General features: G+C 38.8%; 3 protein-coding genes across 8 annotated transcripts in view; 1 reads left to right on the forward strand and 2 right to left on the reverse strand.

Moving 5' to 3' along the window:
• The first annotated feature begins 2598 nt into the window (after positions 1 to 2598).
• On the forward strand, positions 2599 to 11509 carry LOC125276358 (potassium voltage-gated channel subfamily A member 7-like). The gene is made up of 3 exons (XM_048203803.1): positions 2599 to 2852; positions 3723 to 4435; positions 9803 to 11509. Exons 2-3 carry the CDS (start codon positions 3749 to 3751, stop codon positions 10712 to 10714), a joined length of 1599 nt encoding a protein of 532 aa, XP_048059760.1. The 5' UTR covers positions 2599 to 2852; positions 3723 to 3748; the 3' UTR covers positions 10715 to 11509.
• Positions 11510 to 11546: 37 nt separating this feature from the next.
• Positions 11547 to 16178, reverse strand: fgf21 (fibroblast growth factor 21). The gene is made up of 4 exons (XM_048203810.1): positions 13984 to 16178; positions 13607 to 13684; positions 13209 to 13312; positions 11547 to 12131 (listed from the first exon to the last, which is right to left on the reverse strand). Exons 1-4 carry the CDS (start codon positions 14126 to 14128, stop codon positions 11820 to 11822), a joined length of 639 nt encoding a protein of 212 aa, XP_048059767.1. The 5' UTR covers positions 14129 to 16178; the 3' UTR covers positions 11547 to 11819.
• A 960-nt stretch (positions 16179 to 17138) lies between these two features.
• Positions 17139 to 21554, reverse strand: part of slc1a9 (solute carrier family 1 member 9) — a 37646-nt gene continuing 33230 nt past the window's right edge. For all 6 annotated transcript variants that reach the window (XM_048203796.1, XM_048203797.1, XM_048203793.1 and 3 more), the window contains 4 exons: positions 20989 to 21183; positions 20063 to 20197; positions 19447 to 19879; positions 17139 to 17639 (listed from right to left, as the gene is read on the reverse strand). In XM_048203796.1, coding sequence (XP_048059753.1) covers positions 17424 to 17639; positions 19447 to 19879; positions 20063 to 20197; positions 20989 to 21183 — 979 coding nt within the window. In that variant the 3' untranslated portion in view covers positions 17139 to 17423. The remainder of the gene's footprint in view (positions 17640 to 19446; positions 19880 to 20062; positions 20198 to 20988; positions 21184 to 21554) is intronic.

The following is a 21554-nucleotide window of genomic DNA, read 5'->3' on the forward strand; positions in this document are numbered from 1 at the left end:
GTTCAGAATTGTTTTATATTCTAAAATAATTATTTATATGTTTCCTGGCAGAAGTATTGGGGTGGGATATTGCAAATCTTTGTATTGTAAACAAAAAATAAAAGAGAGAAAATGAGTGAGACATGCATTTTAAAGGGCACCATATTATGCAAAATCCACTTTTACATGGTGTTTTGTCATTTTTTTGTCATCCAACAATGACAAAAATCCACCCACTCCTTTTTTTAATCCCCATATGGGGGGGGGGGGGAAATCCAACCCTCTCCATTGACTTTGTATTGCATAAAGTTGCCTTTCTTGTCATTTCTTGCTTCTAACAAAAGACAGAACAATGTCTAAAAGCAGGATGTACAGCAAACAAGCTAAAAAATACCCAGAACTGTCAAACCCATGTCAAAGGATTATTTCACCACCTATTTGAACCTTAGAGGAGGAGATATGTACCCATTTTTTCTGATAGTGCTTCACGTCTTATTGCATGTATCCACTTCTGTCTCCTTAAAGGGTTAGTTCACCCAAAAATGAAAATTATATCATTAATGACTCACCCTCATGTCGTTCCAAACCCGTAAGACCTTCGTTCATCTTCAGAACACAGTTTAAGATATTTTAGATTTAGTCCGAGAGCTTTCTGTCCCTCCATTGAAAGTGTATGTACGGTAGACTGTCCATGTCCAGAAAGGTAATAAAAACATCATCAAAGTAGTCCATGTGACATCAGTGGGTTAGTTAGAAGTTTTTGAAGCATCGAAAATACATTTTGGTCCAAAAATAACAAAAACTATGATTTTATTCAGCATTGTCTTTTCTTCCACCAAAAAGAATCGATTCTTCGATTCCGAGGCATTGGGAATTGAGAGTCGATTCTAAAGGTTGGAATCGATTCCATTAAGGGAATCGACTCCTCTTTAATATAATTTTTTTTTTTTAACACAAACCACGGCCTGTAGCCGATTTCATTTGTCAACACAATCACATCACATGTAAAGAAATAAAGTTCAGACTAAATAAATGGATCCAGTCATGACACAGAGTATGGTTTAGGGTAGGATGATTATTTCAGCATTGTGTAGGCAATCAGCACAATGACTGACCCAATGAAATCTTTAGAATCGGTTGCTGGGCAGGGTTTGATCTTACTCGTTGTAGTTTAGGACAAGAAGAATAAATCAATCGACAACAACAATCAATCACACTCACGCAAAGAATATTTATATGGGTAAAGGCCCTAAAAAAAGTTTATATGTGTAAAGTGTGCATGAGTCTGTTCCTGAACAAAATGCTTTTGGAATTTAACAGGAATTTTAGATATAGTTTTATGATACTGGATGAAATATATGTACCACAAATAAATAAAAATCTATCTATCCACATACATAAGTGACAATAGAATACAATAGAATCTACCGCATATATGTATATGGTGAACATATTCCTAGTCTTTACACTGTGTCTACTGTCTACACCTGACGCAGGAAGTACGACGTGACAAATCCCCTAAGTAAAAGCCTCGTTCTATGAACAAGCAGCACTGTGGCACGGTAAGACGTGACAATGTTAGACGATGTTGGTATTAAAAAAAAAAGAATCGAAAATAACAGTGAGGAATCGATTCTTGGAATCTCTTTTCGATTCCAAAAAATCCGGAATCGAACAGCCCTAGTAAACGAAGCTCGGGCGCACCAGATAACACGTCAGCAGCATCACTGCGGAGTCATGAACGCGGATTGACAACAGACCCGGAAGAGAAAACAATGCCGAATAAAGTCATAGTTTTTGTTATTTTTGGACGAAAATATATTTTTGATGCTTCAACAAATTCTAACTAACCCACTGATGTCACATGGACTACTTTGATGATGTTTTTATTACCTTTCTGGACATGGACAGTCTACCGTACATACATTTTCAATGGAGGGACAGAAAGCTCTCGGACTAAATCTAAAATATCTTAAACTGTGTTCCGAAGATGAACGGAGGTCTTACGGGTTTGGAACGACATGAGGGTGAGTCATTAATGACATAATTTTCATTTTTGGGTGAACTAACGCTTTAAAGGCTGGCGTTTACGATACGGTAGCTTATAAAAACTTTGTTCTGGGTTTTTTAGCTTGTTTGCTGCACACCCTGTCACACCCTGTCGCAGCTTTTAGACATTGTTCTGTTTTCTGTTATAAGTCAGAAATTAAAGGAGGCTGCTTCATGCAATACAAAGTCAATGGAGAGGGTTGGATTGACCCAACCCCCCGGTATGGGCGTGGCCTAAATGCTCAAATCTAAATCTCTATGAGCTCTTAAAGCTCCGCCCTCTTCTTGAAAGTAGGCTGGGAGCAGCAGCTCATTTGCATTTAAAGGGACCACACAAAAACAGCGTGTTTTTGCTCACCCCCCAAAACTGGGTGTTTTAACATGCTATAAAAAAAATCTGTGGGGTATTTTGAGCTAAAACTTCATATACACACTCTGGGGACATCAGAGACTTATCTTGTAAAAAGGTGCCCTTTAAGGTGGTGCTCGTGTGAAGATGTTTGGGACAGTGAGCTGATGAGGGGACGAGGGGCTCTGGATTGAATTTCAGCATGACAGCATTCCCCAGAGCTGCAGTGAGCGTGAGAGGGAGTGAAGATAGTGACCTACAAACAGGTTTAAGTATCCTTACTGCATTGACAGAGGGGAGGACAGAGTTTATGGTTCAGGGTACAGGAGAAAACACCTCCTGTTGGACTCACAGGGTAGACCGCCTGGCAGAAGGGGGGACAGTAGATACACAGCTTATGGTGCGGTGCAGGTAGGGAAGAAACACGGATAGTGTGGGGTAACTATTCTGGATCTACGGTCACTAGTGGCAGAAGGTAAGTAGAGGGACAAACTTCTTACAAACATTTCAGAGGCACAAACCTCTGTATTTCTAATACTAAATTTAAGAATTATGGGACATGTTTACTTTCTGACACATTTGTTTTCACTGTTTTTCACCCCTTACATTCATTTAAGGCTTCTTTCCATACTTCAGTTCATGTGTTGTTTAGGTGTCTTCATATAAACCAGCTCTGTTAATTTACTGTAGTGTTATTCTCGTGTTGAGGGTCAAAGTGGTAACGGAGTCAACACAGGGTTAGGATAGATTACATAAAATGTTTGTAATTTCATTTTTATTTTCAATTTCATTTTTTTTTTTTTTTAAATTCATTATTTAAATATATTACACATATATATTCAGCATTACAATATATAATTCCATAATTATTGTGTACATCTTTTTTGCTGTCATACATTTATGAAAACATATTGATTTATATGTATTATTATTAATTTACCAATTTTAATGTATTGCATTTTAATAAATATAGAGTTATACATGTAATTCATTTTAAATAAATAATATTAAAATTACATTTATATTAAATTTAAATGAGAATTACATATTTCTCAGCATTCCATAATTTCATATCATTTAAAATATGAAAATATAATGATTTAAATGTATTAATTTATTGATTTCAATTTATTAAATATAATATAGTAAACTTAATGATAGCAAGCAAGATGTAAACAATAATTATGGAATGATATAATGCTGAATATATTTAGATATACTGCAAATAAGTGCAAAATAATGTAACATTTGTAAATGTATTTCTATACTATTATATATATTTAAAATTCATTAAAATGATCTGTTAACAGAAAATGAGATATCTTTGTTTTACCCAATATAACAGACTGAGTAAAAAAGAAAGAAGAAAAGATGGACAAAGGAGGAGGAGAAGGATCTGACAGTGAAATCGAGGCCAAAAAACTAGTAGAGGAGGAGGTCAGTGAGATTGACAAGAAGCTCAAGGACCAGCGCAACAAGGCAGAAAAGGGTGATAAAGAGAAGGGTGAGAGGAAGAGAGAGAATCGAAGATCTGGTTCGATGTGGAGAGGAGGTTGGGCGCTGTCTGAACGACTGGCCATTAATGTGTCAGGCATGCGCTATGAGACACAGATTCGAACCCTGGCCCAGTTCCCTGACTCTCTGCTTGGAGACCCTCGGCGTCGCCTACGCTACTTTGACCCACTCCGCAATGAGATCTTCCTGGACCGCAACCGATTCTGCTTTGATGCCATCCTGTACTTCTATCAGTCTGGAGGCCGGTTACGGCGGCCTGCCAATGTGCCTCTGGATGTCTTCATGGATGAACTGCGGTTTTATGAGCTGGGAGAGGATATCATGGCTCGCTTCAAGGAGGATGAGGGCTTCCCCAAGGAGGAGCCTCGGCCGCTGCCAGACAATGAGATCGCACGAAAGCTGTGGATGCTCTTTGAACACCCAGAATCCTCTGGTGGCGCCCGCATCATCGCCATCATCAGCGTGATGGTGATTGTGGTCTCCATCCTGATCTTCTGTTTGGAAACGCTGCCTGACTTCAGAATAGAGAAGGAGATGAGAGAGGTGAGAGGAGTGGGAAGACATGTCATTCTTACAATGTTTAACCAGAATGTGGCTAACGACATTAAAGGTGCCCTCGAATGAAAAATTGAATTTATCTTGGCATTGTTAAATAACAAGAGTTCAGTACATGGAAATGACATACAGTGAGTCTCAAACTCCATTGTTTCCTCCTTTTTATATAAATCTCATTTGTTTAAAAGACCTCCGAAGAACAGGCGAATCTCAACATAACACCGACTGTTACGTAACAGTCGGGGTGTACGCCCCCAATATTTGCATATGCCAGCCCACGTTTCCAACATTATAAAAGGCATTAGACAAGGGCAGCCAGTATTAACGTCTGGATCTGCACAACCAAATCATCAGACTTGGTAAGCAAGCAAGAACAATAGCGAAAAATGGCAGATGGAGCGATAATAACTGACATGATCCATGATAACATGATATTTTTAGTGATATTTGTAAACTGTCTTTCTAAATGTTTCGTTAGCATGTTGCTAATGTACTGTTAAATGTGGTTAAAGTTACGATCGGTTATTACTGTATTCTCGGAGACAAGAGAGCCGTCGCTATTTTCATTTTTAAACACTTGCAGTCTGTATAATGCATAAACACAACTTCATTCTTTATAAATCTCTCCAACAGAGTAGAATTAGCCGTTAGCCATGGAGCACTATCAAACTCACTCAAAATCAGAAGTAAACAATATAACAGTATACAATACTCACATAATCCGACGCATGCATGCCGCATGCATGACGAACACTTTGTAAAGATCCATTTTGAGGGTTATATTAGCTGTGTAAACTTTGTTAAGGCACTGTTCAAGGCAAGCGCGAGCTCTGTGGGCGTGGACCACGGGATTTAAAGGGGCCGCAGCATAAAATCACGTTTATAATGATGCCCCAAAATAGGCAGTTAAAAAAATTAATAAAAAAAAATCTATGGGGTATTTTGATCTGAAACTTCACAGACACATTCAGGGGACACCTTAGACTTATATTACATCTTTTAAAAACATAATCTAGGGCACCTTTAACAAATTGTTATCATTTGCAATACAGAGGATTTTACAGACATTATAATACATATATTGCAACATCAAGCATTTGAAATTTAAGTATAGCACATAATTACACAAAACATGACAAACAACCTGCAGCAAACACATAGTAATAAGGAAGAATGGTAGAATGGCAGTTAGCATGGAGCAGATGGGTTTACTGAGCATTCAAAGATGAATGAGCATACATTAAATTAAACTTAATTAATTATTATTAATATATCATTTAAAGTCAGCATGAAATGTAAATGGAAGTACTTCAGCCCCTCGCCACCCAGGCTCAGGCTTGGGAGGCCATCCCCAGATTATCAAGTTAGGTTCTGAACACAATCAAACTTGGTTACTCGCTTCAATTTGCTCGCAGGCCCCCATGCTTCATGGCGTTATCTGCACGTCTGTACAGAGCAAAGTGACACACGTCCTCCATTACGAAGTAATGAATTTACTAGTGAAAGTAGCTGTAGAAACAGTTCTGCCAGCCCACATTAAGTCAGGCTTTTACAGCCGTTTTTAAGATTCCCATTTGAGGAGGTGGCTTACCATCCTTCCATTCGGATTGTCTCTGGCCCCGTGCACTTTTATTAAGTGCATGGATGTGGCCATCTCCTCTCTGAGACAGAATGGTGTGTGCATTCTGAATTACCTCGAACACTAGTTCGTATTGGCCCATTTGGAGGCTGAGTTGAATATTTACAGGTCCCTGCTCCTCAGTCATTTAGAATGCCTGGGTCTCAGGATCAACCTAGCCAAGTGCTCACTGTCTCCCAGCCAGCGAATATCCTTCCTGGGAGCAGTTCTCGATTCAGCCCAAATGCGGGCCTGGCTCACGCTGGAGCATGCGCGATCCAGCAACACGTGCCCTCATTCAGAGTTAGGGATTCTTGACCGATCCAAGATGGGTTGGGGAGCTATGTGCAAGGGCAGGCTGACATCCAGCTCCTGGTCAAGCACGGAGAGGCTGAAGCATATCAACTGCCTAGAAATGCTGGCGGTTTTTCTGGCTCTCAAAACCTTCCTACCAGATCTCACTTTAAAAGCACCATGTCCTAGTCTGCTCGGACAACATGGTGGTGGTGTCCTACATAAATCACCAAGGTGGATTCAGATCGAGGCCTCTGTACAAACTGGTGAGATGGCACCTCTTATGGGTATAATGCAACCTGCACTCGCTCAGAGCATTGCACGTGCTGGGAAGACTGAACCAAGGATGCACTGGCTCACAAGTGGCCCAACCTTCCCCTGTGCTCTTTTCCCCATTCATGCAGTCATGCTGCTCCCTCAGGTCAACAGATGAATCAGGGAGGACAGACACACAGTCCTTTGGTGGCCCCTCTCTGGCAAAACCAGCCATGGCTCCCCGAGATGATGCAGCTGCTGGCAGCAGTTCCCTGGCCAAATCCTCTGAGGAAGGGCCTCCTTTCCCAGGTGAAGGGAATGATTTAGCACCCCCAACCCAAGTTGTGGGCCCTCTATGTTTGGCCCCTCGACGGGAGCCTATGGGCCTCCCCGTGAGGGTATTGAACACTCTCAGAGGCTAGAGCCCTGTCTACCAGACGCCTCTACACCATTAAGTGGTCTGTCTTCTCCAACTAGAGTGCAGTACTGAATGAAGACCCAGAAGGCTGAACCCACCTCACCCCCTTACTATTCCAACTTGGGACCTGTCAACGGTCCTAAGGGCCCTCAGGGGCCTGCCCTTAGAGCCGAGCCAAGTTGTGGCCCCTCTTATTAAAGACTGCCCTCCTGCTGGTCCAAGCATCAGTCAAGCGAGTGGGAGACCAGCAAGCGTGTCTTGCCTTGAGTTTGGGCCAATGACTGTAGAGTTGTACTGAAACCAAGACATGGTCATGTGCGTAAGGAGGCTTATGAGTCTGTGGGCCTCCAGTGCCCCATCGGAGTGAGAGCCCAGTCCACCAGAGGCATGGCCTCCTCCTGGTGTGGTCCAGTGGAATTCCATTTGGGATATTTGTGTGGTGGCGGGCTGGTCTTCACTGTCCACTTTTGGCAGATTTTATAACTTGGACGTCCCTGCTCTACCAGCAGGGGTCCCTTCTGTTTAGTTGGGCTTTGACCTCTATGCGAGCTGAACCCGCTCAGGACGCCTTCCCTCTGGGCTCCAGCCCTGTGGTCTGAGCCCCTTAGTCCCAGGCGAATGCTTTCACCCTATCCTAACCTTGCTGCCTTCAGGGCCCTTGTCTTTAAGTGCCTAAGGCCAGGTCCAGAAAATGATTGTCATTCTGCGATTGTAGCATGGTATTCCCATAGCGTCTGGGACACAATACGAGTGAACCATATCGATAGGGAATGTACTTGATCAATAACGTACCGCCCGTTTCGGCAGGCTGCAGCACCGTAGGCTCATGCAGGTTCACTGCATGATTCAATCAGGCTTCAGTAACTGGAGGAAAAAGGAGTTTTCCAACAGCATCTGCAACGCAATACTTGTTCCCGTTATCTCAGGAAACTGAGGTTATGTCAGTAACCGAGCACAATATCTACCAATCCTCGAAATTAGACTAAGACCAAAAAAATAAAAAATAAATGAAATTCCCATACTCGTAGCATTTGTGACTGAGTAAACAAACCCAGATGTTTACATTTTTAAAGGTTGACGTTGTTTTTTTGCTACTTTAAATTATGGGAAATAACACTTAGGCTAGTGTTTGTTTTAGAGCATTTTGCAAATTCGTCCAAGTACCATGTATAATATGCACACTGCATACTGAATTTTGATCAATTGTAAAAAACAATGTTACACTGAATGCTGAACTTTTTAGAAGCATTTTCACTGACTATATACACATTCATATACAAAACAAGATTTAAAATCACATAAAAAGGGTAATTTTAGAGGCTGAAAAGTCACATTAAAAGAAAAGAAAGCACAGATGAAGAGTTTTGGAGCAGGAGAGAGGGTAGGGTTATTGCTGAGATTATTTTAGAAGTGTCGTTAAATCTGATACACAGATTGGGAGCAGAGACTCTGGGGGGTTGGAAAACAGTCAAGTGACGCGACCATGGAGAGATTCAACCGGCATACACAGATAGAAAAAAGAGAAGGAGACGAGAAATGATAAGATGACAGGTGACAGTATGAAAAAGCGCCTGTGCCTGATCTGTGAGGTGCAATGCAGAGTGTGTCGGGAGCAAGGAGGGAAAGTTAGTAAAGAGTATCAAATTAGTTTCCCAGCAGCGACCCACAAGCCAGCAACCTCAACACGCTGCCAAAGCAGCTCAGTAATTCTACATGGATCAGACAGTTAACGACAAGTAAACTAAAGCGGGCTGGAGAGAGAGAGAGAGAAATTGTGGAGGGTTACATTCTCAAGTTTCATCTTAGAGATCTAAGGCATTATTTTTAGAGTAAAGGACAACCCTTCAGTGCACATTAACACAGATACAGGAGCTTGTATTAATACACAGAGCTGAAATAGGAATGGAAACACACACTTCCACAACATCTTATGATGACTTTAGCAAAATCAAAATAAGCACTACGATAAGGAACACTTAACAGCCAGCTAGCCAGACACCAGTTCAAACACAGCACACGTGCATATACACACTCACATCTCACATGTCATACCATCTAATCTCCTGTCTTACTCTTTTAAAATCTGTTTTCCATGCAAACACACATGCTTAGCTTTGTGTTACACCACTGGTCATTTAAGTAAGCTTATACATCTTTATGGAAACAAATTTGAAATTACCACTACTGTGGTTACCTATTACTCACATACTGATGTGGTTTGCCCTTGTGTACGTGTTAGACTAAGTAATTTCTTTATGGAGTCAGAGTAATAAAAGCAAAAATGACCGACCTTTGAATGATAGGTCATATATTGTGACCTTAACAGCAGAATGGGACCTTCAAGATCACTCAAGAATTAGTGGTCAAATGAGCAACCAAATTTTTTTCTGTCAGGCACCTGTTAGGCAAAGCATGTCTGGCCTTAAATGCAGTATCAGAAATGAACTTAAATCTGTTATATTCTTATTAGAGTTGGGAACTGAGAACTGGTACATTTCCATTAAAAAAAAATACCTGAACTGACTGGCGCCCGGTTGTTAATGTTTCTCAATGCAGATGGAATATAGAGTTCAACAGTCCATTCTTACTTTTTAACCAGTATTTTTGCAATTCATTTTTCATTAATTAAATCTCAAAAACTCAAAAAAATTTGAATATTAATATACTTTGACTATGCAAAATGTGCTTCATATTTATTAATTGCATATCCTTCAGTTTCCAATTTCTGCATCTAATTTGTCTTTTTTCTTTCCTGTCTTTTTTTCCCCAGCAATATGCATACCAGGCTCACCTCGCTGGAAACAATACCACGCACATCCCAATGTCTTCTCCCTTCCATGACCCATTCTTCCTGGTGGAGACCATGTGCATCTGCTGGTTTTCGTTTGAGCTAGTGATGCGTTTCGCTTGCTCTCCCAGTAAAATGGTCTTCTTCAAGGATGTGATGAACATCATAGACTTCTTTGCCATCATTCCCTACTTCGTCACGCTTGGCACCGAGCTGGCCAAGTCTAAAGGAGCAACGCCGTCGATGTCCCTGGCGATCATAAGGGTCATCCGTCTGGTTCGAGTTTTCCGAATCTTCAAGTTGTCTCGCCACTCCAAAGGCCTTCAGATTCTGGGCCAGACGCTGAAGGCCAGCTTGAGAGAGCTGGCGCTGCTCATCTTCTTCCTCTTCATCGGAGTCATCCTGTTCTCCTCAGCCGTGTACTTTGCCGAGGTGGACAGCCCAGACACGTCCTTCACCAGCATCCCAGAAGCCTTCTGGTGGGCTGTGGTCTCAATGACGACAGTGGGGTACGGCGACATGTACCCGGTGACGGTGGGCGGAAAGCTCGTGGGCTCCATGTGCGCCATCGCAGGGGTGCTCACCATCTCACTTCCCGTTCCTGTCATCGTTTCCAACTTCAGCTACTTCTATCACCGTGAGATGGAATGTGAGGACAACCAGGAATACACACATGTCAACACCTCCCTTTGGGAGGAGGAAGAGGGTGGTGAAGAAGGAGAAGATGGCGAGGAAGGGCCCGGGGAACAGGGAGACCGCATTCCTCTCGAAGGAGGCACAACCTACAGGGGTATCTGCGCCCCTCTCAATGGAACTCTCCTGGCTGGGCTTTGTGCAGGGCAGGCCGGAGAGCAAAGCGTAGGGAGCGTTTACCCGCTGGTCACCCAAGTCTGAGAGACTGGAGATCAAAAAGGGGGGAATGAGAGATAGAGGTGGTCCTGTGCCGTGTTTAAAGGACACTGCCTCGCTGTGGCTCTCTGAATATATTAGGATGACAGGAAGAAGGAATGCAGGAATAAATGCAAGAAACAGAAAATGATTGACACAGAGGCTGAGAAGGTACAAAATGCAGTAGCCAAGGAGAGGAAAAGTATGAAGAAGTCACAAAAACATTTATATTAACTTCCATAAAACGTTTTTCTAACGTTCCGGTTACAAAACCTTTATTTTGACATCACAACCTTTACACTGAATGTATTTATTTGTAAAACTATTTTTATCTATTCAGAAAGTTGTGTCTTAATGCTTGGATGTGTTTGGAAATATTGCTGAGCATAAGCTGAGCTGTGTTGTGCAATACAAGCATTTGCACCTTTGCTTTAAAGATCTTACTGGAATTCATATATATATATCGGACATATTCATAAGAAGAAGCGCCATGCGGTGTCATTTAAATGTCATGTATTTTGTCACCCGGGTTGCAGCCATGAATGTGCCAAGGATTTGTGTGCCTGACGGATGGCTAAAGTCTTAAGCATCACTCATCTGGAACAGTTTAATGTTACTGCTGTTCTGAATGACTATGTTGAAATGATGTGGATGAGAGATGTGTGTGTCTGTGTTTGTGTATTCAAAAGCTTTTTAAGAAAATATGTAATATCTAATGTGTGTGTGCGCGTGCTCGATGAATTATGTAACTCTGAGCCATGTTTGTGTACCATTTATTAAAAAGTTTAATCAAACAAAAAACATACTGAAGTGACTCAGTTGAACTACAAAAAGAACAAACAAACTGAACGTGGAATCTGCTCCAGCAGATATCCGTGATGTTATTTAAAATGTAATGTTTAATTCAATAATTGTTTAATGTTTAATATAACAATATTTAAGTTAATAATGATGTATAAATTAATTTAAATCATTTTAGACCACAACAAATAAATAAATACATTCAAATAAATACAGTTTCAGGCAACAAAATACAGTAACAAATCATTTTTTAACCTTTCAGTCCAGTGATAATGTAAAGTGTGCCTCCATAACTGACGTTCACTGGTCCTCATTTCTTAGTATGCATGCTGGGACTGAAGAGTGTCTGTATGTGTGAGTTATGTCTCATTCCAAGTGGGTCATCAGAGTCCAGGTTTATATCCTGAATATACTCTTTCACCTCCTGTTTCAGGCTGTCCTCTCCTCTCCCCGCCACCATATTCATTATGGGGAGGAACTGAGAAAATGGAGCACCATGTTTCCGCCCAGACTTCTTTGAGAGGAGCGACACAGGAAGCTGATTGTGTGGAGATAGGAAATAAGAATATCCGTCTTCCAGTAGCATTTCTTGAAAGGTGCAGTCTTTTTCAGAGTATTGCAGCTGAAAGAGAAAACAAAACTCAGTATGAGTTCAAGTCTCCAGGGAAAATAATAAAAGTGCCTTAAATTAATATACTTTAACAGCTCATTTAATGTTCACTATAAAAAGTGTTGCAAACCATGTCAAAGCAATTCTACTATTCTATTTTTTTAAGAAAAATAATAAAATATAGGAAAATATAAAAAACAAATATGAAACATAAGATAATTTTTTTTATTATATAAAATGTAATAAAATCTACATTATGATTAAAAACAGACAGAATTGTCAATACAACTAATTATTAATTATAAAATCATTATTTATAAATAAAGTTAATATCAATGATTTTAAATGTTGTTTGACAAATCATAAAAAATATACTATACCATTCAAATGTTTAAGGGCCGGTAAATGTTTTTGATGTTTTTGAAAGAAGTCTCTTATATCACTAAGATATTATATCACTTTTTTTTTTTTTTTTTTTTTACAAAAACACAGTGAAAACAGTAATATTGTGGATTATTAGATTATTTAAAATAACCGTTTTCTTTTTCTAATATATTTTAAAATGTAATGTATTCCTGTGATGCAAAGATGAATTTTCAGCATCATTAATCCAGTCTTCAGTGTCACATGATCCTTCAAAAATCATTCTAATATGCTGATTTGATGATCAAGAAACATTTATTATTATTATCAATGTTGAAACTGCTTAATATCTTAGTGTAAACCATAATATATATTTTTCAGGATTCTTTGATGAATAAAAAAGGTCAAAACAACAGCATTTATCTCAAATATAATCTTTAGTAAAATTATAAATGTATTTACTGTTGCTTTTGATCAATTTAATACATCCTTGCTGAATCAACTCATTACTCTTTACTTGCAAAAGTCATTACTCATTACCTTCACTATTTGTACATAATAATGCATATTATAAAGTGCCTTACATTTTTAAAGAAAATGTGTTTACACTGCTCTTTAACAAGCTAAACTATAATGTTGTCTTTTGAACTAATGCCAATTTTGAGTTTGACTTATATACTCTATTGGATGTTTCACATTTGCAATGATGAGATATAATGTTCATACCTGTCCTTTCAAGTTGTCTTCATCATCCACACAGAGGTAAAGAGATGTAGCCACACTTTTGATGACCGTCTCTCCCGCTTTCACTGAACGCAGTTCCAGCACACCTGCAGTGCAGCAAACAACACCACACCTCTGTCAGTACCATAATTCACACGCATTACCTTTGGACCTCAAATATTAACAGCCACTGCCCCCAAGAAATATTTTCATAACATCAAAATGACAACAAACGTGTTATTATTTGCATAATCACTATCAGAGATATTATGAACTCAATATCTCTTCTGATAAGGCATTTTTCCTTGAAGGACACGCAAAGAAGTATCTTGACTGTTACTTAATGATTACAGGTTACAATAAACTCTGCTCTTTAACTCATGTTTGCAGCGGTTGCTTACAGTTTTGTCTCTTTACCGGAGACCCTCTGACGGATCCATCAGGATTCATTTCAAGGAACATCCCTTGTAATCTGTTCTCTAAAATGAACAAAAACACAGTTAATGCCTTTTCTCTTTACAGTACACGATACACAATAAAACACATTAAGTTTTATTATAACATCACCACACACCAACTAAAAAGGATAGACAGATTCCAGATAGTCATGTTGACAGAAGAAAGTAGCACATGTCACAGTTACCCACGTTAAGCAGATAGCAACATCTAAACATTGCAGCTAAAAAAGAAACAGAAACCCAATTGCCATTACAGAACTACGGTGTTAAAAAAGTGAAAACACAACAATAAGCACATTTCAATCAGGTTAAAGGATTACCTGTGTAGAGCAGGCGTTCCCTGACTTGTGTGCTGAACGGCACAAGCACGTCCTGTGCAGGAACATACATACACCAATGAAGCGATGGAAACAGAGCAAAAAAGATGAAAAAACAGGCAAAAAGCATGATTGACCAGGTGGGCATCAATAGAAATTGATGGTTTGAAATTTGATGATATCCAAAGGTAAAAAAAAAAAAAATATCCTCAAGATTAAATAACTGTAATAATAAATCTTAAGCTTGACTTAAATATTAAATCAAATCTAAAAACTACAAAGTTTGTGCAAAGAACTGAGCAGTGATATCCCCAAGCCCTCCAGATATGATGTTTTCCACATAAGACATGTCCCTGTAAACTTGTATTTATATAGTAGTTATGAGAGAGCGACAGAGAATCCATGAGTCACTCAAGTACGAAAAGGAAAAACGATAACAAACTTGTTTTCAGGAAATGAACGAGGATAAACTGATGGTAAATCTCACAAGGCTATGCCAGTCATGCCATTGATTTCAGAGAACAGGGGACCCCCGAACATCTATATGTTTGCACATCAGAGATGAATCTCTGTTTATTCAATATAAAGTGTTTCAGTTAATTCCCCAGTATTGAGAGGAAATGGGTGTAGAGGTGGAGATGGCAGTTTAAACAGAATAGATAAGAGGCCATAAAAAGCGCTTCATGCTCATCTGTACATTCTCACCTTGGAGATGATGGGACACGAGGACACTACCGTCCCGTCTGCTAGAGAGGGCAGTGTGGCATCAAGTTATGATCTATTAATCTTTTTAATGAAAAAGTTCAAGTGTGCTTGTCTTATCTGAAGAAAAGATAACACAAACGTGCTTGCCGAGTCTGTCAATAATTGTTAGATTCCTGTAAATGATTAAAGGCTGTAAATACTGAGGAGCAATTGGACAGCTGGGCACCAGTAAGTGATGGCCGATGTCCTTAAAGACTCACATTCTTTTCCCCAATTGCCATTTTGCCCTTTCATCCTAATACAACTCTCTTAAGCTTTCCCATTCCATCTCTGTGACGTGCAGGGGCTCCAGAGTAACGTCAGTGTCCCTTGTAATCATCTGTCTTCTGTCTCACTGTTGTCCTGGAAGAACGAAGAGGATTGACGTCTTTCTGGCCATCTGCTGCTCTCTCCCATCCTTTGCTCTCTCCTTCGCTCTTCTTTGAGCGGATTAAATCTCTTTGTCTCATCATTGTGCGAGAAAGTTTGACACTGTGAGCATGAAGGGATTTCGTTACGTATTGTGAGAGCGAGACAGGATTTAAACGTGCTTCACGTTGACATCGACTCTTACACAAGAGGCATTAAAGCACAAACCACTCGAGTAAGTTTAAAATAGACTGTTAAGATTTTATTACGCACACACCACAGACAGCAGCTGATGTGGTTGTATGAACTCAGAGGGACATTTCAGAGATACATTTAGTGGGAAAATGAATTAAAGTCTATCAGAGATAATAAATACACGAGTCAGACAAAAGACATAATGAACGATAGCTAAAATTGACTAGTTCCATTGCAACACTATATAATAAAGATAATGCATAATAGCAAATGACAACAATATTAACATCAAAGTAATTCTTAAATTGTAAAGGAAAAAATATTGCTCTTTCTGAGGTTATTTCATTGCTTAAGAGGCTCAGTGGATTTCTTAGTTATGTTTCAGCTGTTTTAGAAATATGGATACAAACAAACCAAACAATTGTACAGTAAGATTACAGAACTACATTGTCCAATGCTTATGACTGGGAAGTATGTGATGAGAAATTTGTGAGTTCATACTGAAATGTAAGATGCTTGAGGGAAGATTTTGGTATCATCAAATCTGAGCACAATTTGAGATGTAGGATCTGTACTAGGCTCTTCTTTTTCCTGATTTCAGGAAAGTCTCCACTTTATTATATTTAATGGGAGAAACAATTAAGATATTAATATTTTCTGTGTTATTCTATTTACACTACCGTTCAAACGTTTGGTCAAATGTTTCTCTTATGCTCACCAAGGCTGCATCTATTTGATTAAAAAAAATGTAGGAATATTCTGAAATATTGCTATAAATTATAGAAATTGTATCTATTTTAATATATTTTAAAATGTAATTTATTCCTGTGATGATAAAGCTGGATTTTCAGCATCATTACTCCAGTCTTCAGTGTCACATGATCCTTCAGAAATCATTCGAATATGATGATTTGCTGCTCAAGAAACATTTCTTATTATTAACAATGTTTAAAACAGCTGTGCTGCTTAATATTTTGGTGGAAACATTTTTCCAGAGTTTTTTGATGAACAGAAAGTTCAAAAGAACAACATTTTTTTTTTTGTAACATTATACCAGTATATGAATAAAAGTCTTAATTTCTTAAAAAAAAAAAAAAACCTTACAGACCCCAAACTTTTGAACAGTAGTGTATTTATCTATAATTTAATAATAATAATATTATTAATTAATAAAAAACATTTTAATTAATATAAGATTTAAAAGAAAATAATGTTTGCAATTTGTACTACAGTATCTCATGCCAGTAAAGCAAAATTAATTTGAAAAAAAAAAAATAAATAAAATAAAATAAAAATCTCATTTGTGTTTTTTGCATATGAGAGTGGATGACTTGCACGCTGACAAAAATGTAGTACGTCACGTTTGTGTACGTCACACCCACTAATCTAAACAGTATTTAGTAAATCTGTGCATGCAAATTATGTGTTCAGTCTATGATTCACTTTTTTAAGACCTGCAGAACGAAAAGAACATACGGAGAGAAACTTCCTCAGTTTACTCAAAGCTGCTTGTGACGTCCTTGTCACTGTCAAAAGAAAAACCCAACAAATCATAAAATGGGAACTACGGACTGTTTATAGGAACCAACTGCCTCGGCTCATTTGAACTGCCTGTTGTCATTTCTTTGTTTATGATGTACTGGCAGTGAACAGAGGAAATCTAGGCTATGAAAGTAAACTAAGGCAGATCAAATGAGTCAAGGCTCTCCATTCCTCGAATCATTGAGTAAGTTTGGGTTTTTCAGTGCAGCGCAGGGACAGTAAGTGTTCCAACCAATATCCCAGTAGCCTAGATAAATTATATGACAGGGAAGTCAAAGACTAAGTAAAATCAAGACTGGCACAGCACGTGCAATAAACGCTCAAAGCACTCATCCGGTTTATTATTGAAATCCTGTAAAAGCAAATAACCAATAAAAGCAAATAAGCTGTAAGTTACATACAATTGGTGTTGCTAGACTATTAAGCTGACACTAAGAAACATACTTGAACCCTCTATTCAATTATGTCAAGTTTCTCAAAGCAGAACAAACACACAACACACGTAGGTACTCAAAGTCTTTCATCCAGCAAGGTGGGTGCTGAAATACAGAATTAGTATTGTGAAAATGTGGTAAAGCTTTGTCTGTTCCTGTTCAGGGCAGGTCACAAGGTGGGATGGCATGGCGTCTGTCGTATGCCGTGTCGTCACTTTCCTCTCCTTCGCTCCCCTCGTCCATCATTCTTTCTTTCTCCTCGTCCTCCTCAGTCTCGCTCTCTTTATCCCGTTCCCGTTCTCTCAGTCTCTGTCTTTCTCTGTCTCTTTCCCGGTCTCTGCCTCTCTCCCGGAAACTTCTGGGAAGTGTGGTAATCTGCAGGATTTAAAGTGATGAGTGTCAGGGAACAGAATATCCACAACAAAAACTGCATAGTATAGGAATTACTTGATCAGACTGACATGAATAGTTTACTCACTCTCATGTCATTACAAACCGAACTGCTGTAAAAAATATTTGACATTTTTACAGAAAAAGGCTGCAAAAATTATAAAAGTAAAAACTTTTTCACTGGTTAACTGTACCATATACAATGAAAAACTGTGAATAGTTTAACATTTCTGTCAAATTATGGTTTTTGCCAGAAAAAAACTGTGAATTATTATATAATTTATGGTGTAAAACAATAAAAGGACATTCCAAGAAGTCTCCGTGTGCCACATCTAATATCATTATATTTTATATACCAAATTTTGTTTATTCTTATTTTTGTTTTTTTCTTACTCTGATGGTTTTGTCTTTTTGTGGCTTTTTTCTTTTGAACAGGCCCTATTGTACCACTTGTATTTTAGTTGTTATCAGTACATTTTAACGTAAAATGATGATTTTGGGACTTTAAGTGGCTTGGTATATTAAAATGATACCACTCAATTAACTATTTCCTCCATTCCCTTTTTTCAGCATTTTTGATCATTTTCACAAAACTTTCATGGCCCCCAGAATATATATTTTTTGTATGTATATCTGAACATGCAGTATATCAAAAGAAATAACAGAGCCTCTTCATTTAAACAAAAAAACAAAACATAAACATTTTATTCTTCTTTTAGAATATGTGCAATATGCGCCCCCCACCAAATACTAGTGAAAACATGGATTGCTGGAAAATTTCATCAATGGTGGGGAAAGAGTTAACCACTGGCAAAGTGGGCTTTCAATAAAACTTGGCTGCCTATACAGTATAAGGCGTTTTTTTTTTTTAATTGGTGCTACGTGATTAGAGAAAACAGACTGCTTTTTAGTAGGAAATACTTCTTAGCAAACTTCTTAGTCATAATTGTGTCGACATGTATTGTTCCAGGGTACAAGAATTCAAAGAGTAAACATTCAACATTTATTTTTGGTTTCTAGTGAAGAATCCAGCGCACTTTAGGAAGCAGCTAAAGGCTGCAAAGAATCATAAATATGGAAAGAATGCTGCGACAATAATCTGAAAAACCTCTGTGTTTGTAGACTTTTCAAACTGGATGACTACGAACGCAAGTGCCAAACGGAGGGGATAAAACTGAAAGAAACTGTTCTGCCAGTTCCACCCAACCCCCTAAGCAAAACGCCGTCGAGTAAACGTATGAAAGCTGTTGCCATAGTGTTCCATTTTTACCATAATGCTGTTTAAAGAGTAGAAAAAGTGTGATCAAAATTTCAGAGATAAACCCACTCTTACAATAACTGTTCTGTTTATAACCCTCCGTCCAAAGAAATATTTGTTCACAGATTGGACAGTGCAACTTCTCTCATGAACACTCCTAAACATGTCAAGGAGTGCTTGAGAGTGAATAATGACTCATTCTGTTCATTGCACAAAACAATCGTAATAGTTCAGAAGACATATTGATCACTTCTGTGGTATACTAAAAAAAGAAAAAGAGCAAATTTCATGTTCCGCAGAAGAAAGTCAGTCATGAGGTTTGAAACGACATGAAGGTGAGTAAATAATAACAGAAAAATTGCAATTTCAGGTGAACTATCACTTTAAGACCAACAGATCAAAGAAGTGTGTGGCCGTTTATTTGAGAACATCATCGCTTAAAAACTTTGATCATCAAAATAAATTTTAAAATCTAAAAACAATGATATAAATAATTTTCTTCCCTCTAATAATTACAATGACTTAAAGCCTTACCTGGTTGTCGTAAGTGGGCAGGGCACAGTATCCAGGCTCTGTCCCGCGTAAAAGACGAGGGGAATGTGTTCGGAAAGGCCTCGGGGAGTGAGAGCACACAGAGCGAGGAGAGGGCGAACGGATGGAGTGAGGTGACGGAGAACGGACGGAACGGGGCGAGTGCGGGATGGAGTGCGATTGAGACTGTGAAGGGGTCAGAGACGGAGCGTGATGATTGAGCTTGGGAGGGCGCGGGGAGCGAGGGGGCAGTTCGGGTGGTTTGAGAGGATCTATAAGGTCTATTTCAGTGAGCAGTGGTGGAGGGGGGACGAACTCCTCGTCTGATAGAGGGATGTCTCCGTCGATCACAGCAAGCTCTGCCCGTGATAGGTGGTCCACAATGCCTGCCCCGAAAGAGTCGCCCACCACGTTAATGGAGGTGCGCATTCTGTCTCTAAAGATACACAAAAGACAGCTCTAAAAGCTGATACAGAACAGCTCAGGATAGCTGTTTATGTTCATGTGGACAGCTGATAATTAGTCAGGACTCCACACACGAAACAATACACATAGCTGTCGCCAGGGGGATGTAAGCGACGGCCCTGTACGTAACCCAAACAGAGCTGTTTGAACTCACAGAAGCCAGTCGACAGCGACGAGCAGGCTGATGTCTTGAGTTGGAAGGCCCACAGCGGTCAAGATTAGCAACATGGTGACCAGACCTGCACTGGGAATACTGGCCGCTCCCACACTGGCCAAAGTCGCTGTCATACTGCAGAGAAAGAAAGAAAGAAAGGGGATTATGATACTACAACGACGACTGAGACATTATGAGGCGTCACTGACAGATATGATCTATTAAGAGGGAGTGAAAAGGATGAAAAAAATGGAAAAAGTTCAATGGAGCAAAGACGGAAAACAACAAATAAAATGAAAATGGATTGGAAGAAGATATGAAAGAAGAACATATGTGAAGTAGCTGCAGGTTAAAGTTTTGTAACTGTATCACAATTATAGAGCCATTGTAATAAAAAGAAATAATAATAACTGTAATAATAACCAGATTGTTATGGAACAACACAAAGGATCGTAAAGCCAAACATGTGACTCATAAATCAAAACTGTATTCAGGCTGCGTGTGAGAACAGTGCAGCGACTTTATGACTTATAATTCATATACAGTCAAACCAAAATATATTCAGACACCTTGAACATTTCATTCATAAAAGAAAAATCGATAATTTTGACCCATACTATGTATTGTTGGCTATTGCTACAAATATACCTGTGTGACTTATGACTGGTTTTGTGGTCCAGAGTCACATATAAGGAAATAAAGTCTTACCTGAACAAAATAAAATAATTTTAATAATTTAAATAAAATAAAAATTACTACAAATTTGCAGTCATTAAAATATGAATATGCAACCTAAAAACTGACTGTTAATCTGGTAAATATAGAGGTATATTTATTTATATATCGATAGAGACAGGGATTTTGCTGATGAAAGGGTTATTATTCTTTATTGCAGTTTGTCTGGTTTCAGTTCCATAGTTCCTTACCTGACAGTAATAATCTGTCCTGCATCTAAGGCAATATCATTCATCTGGGCAATGAAAATGGCAGCCACGGCCTCATAGAGTGCAGTGCCATCCATGTTTATAGTGGCTCCAATGGGCAGCACAAAACGAGTCACACGCTTATCAATATTCAGATTCTCCTCCAGACAACGAAATGTCACTGGCAATGTCCCAGCACTGAGAAAGAGAAAGTTATATTTGTTACAATTGTTTAACAAATGTTAATTTGTCATTTGAAAAACTGCCTTCACTAAGCATGTGTCCAAAATAACCCACAACAACAGTAATTATATATATTAAAAAAAAGTTAATAGGATTGAATGCATATTCTGTGCCAAATTGACAGTTGGTTTAACATTCAGAAAATGTTTAGCTCAACAGATATAATCCCACAGACCCAGATTTATTCATAAACAACTCTCTAAAATATGTTTTCATAATTCCCCTTCCATTTAGACAGATTAATCATTCTAGACTACTATTCTGGAAAACATCAGAAAGTGTGTGTTTTATTTTGGCCAGATAAGGTCATGTGATTTATGATTGTC

This window comes from Megalobrama amblycephala, linkage group LG1 (assembly GCF_018812025.1).
Source record: "Megalobrama amblycephala isolate DHTTF-2021 linkage group LG1, ASM1881202v1, whole genome shotgun sequence".
In the NCBI taxonomy this organism is placed as follows: Eukaryota; Metazoa; Chordata; class Actinopteri; order Cypriniformes; family Xenocyprididae; genus Megalobrama; species Megalobrama amblycephala.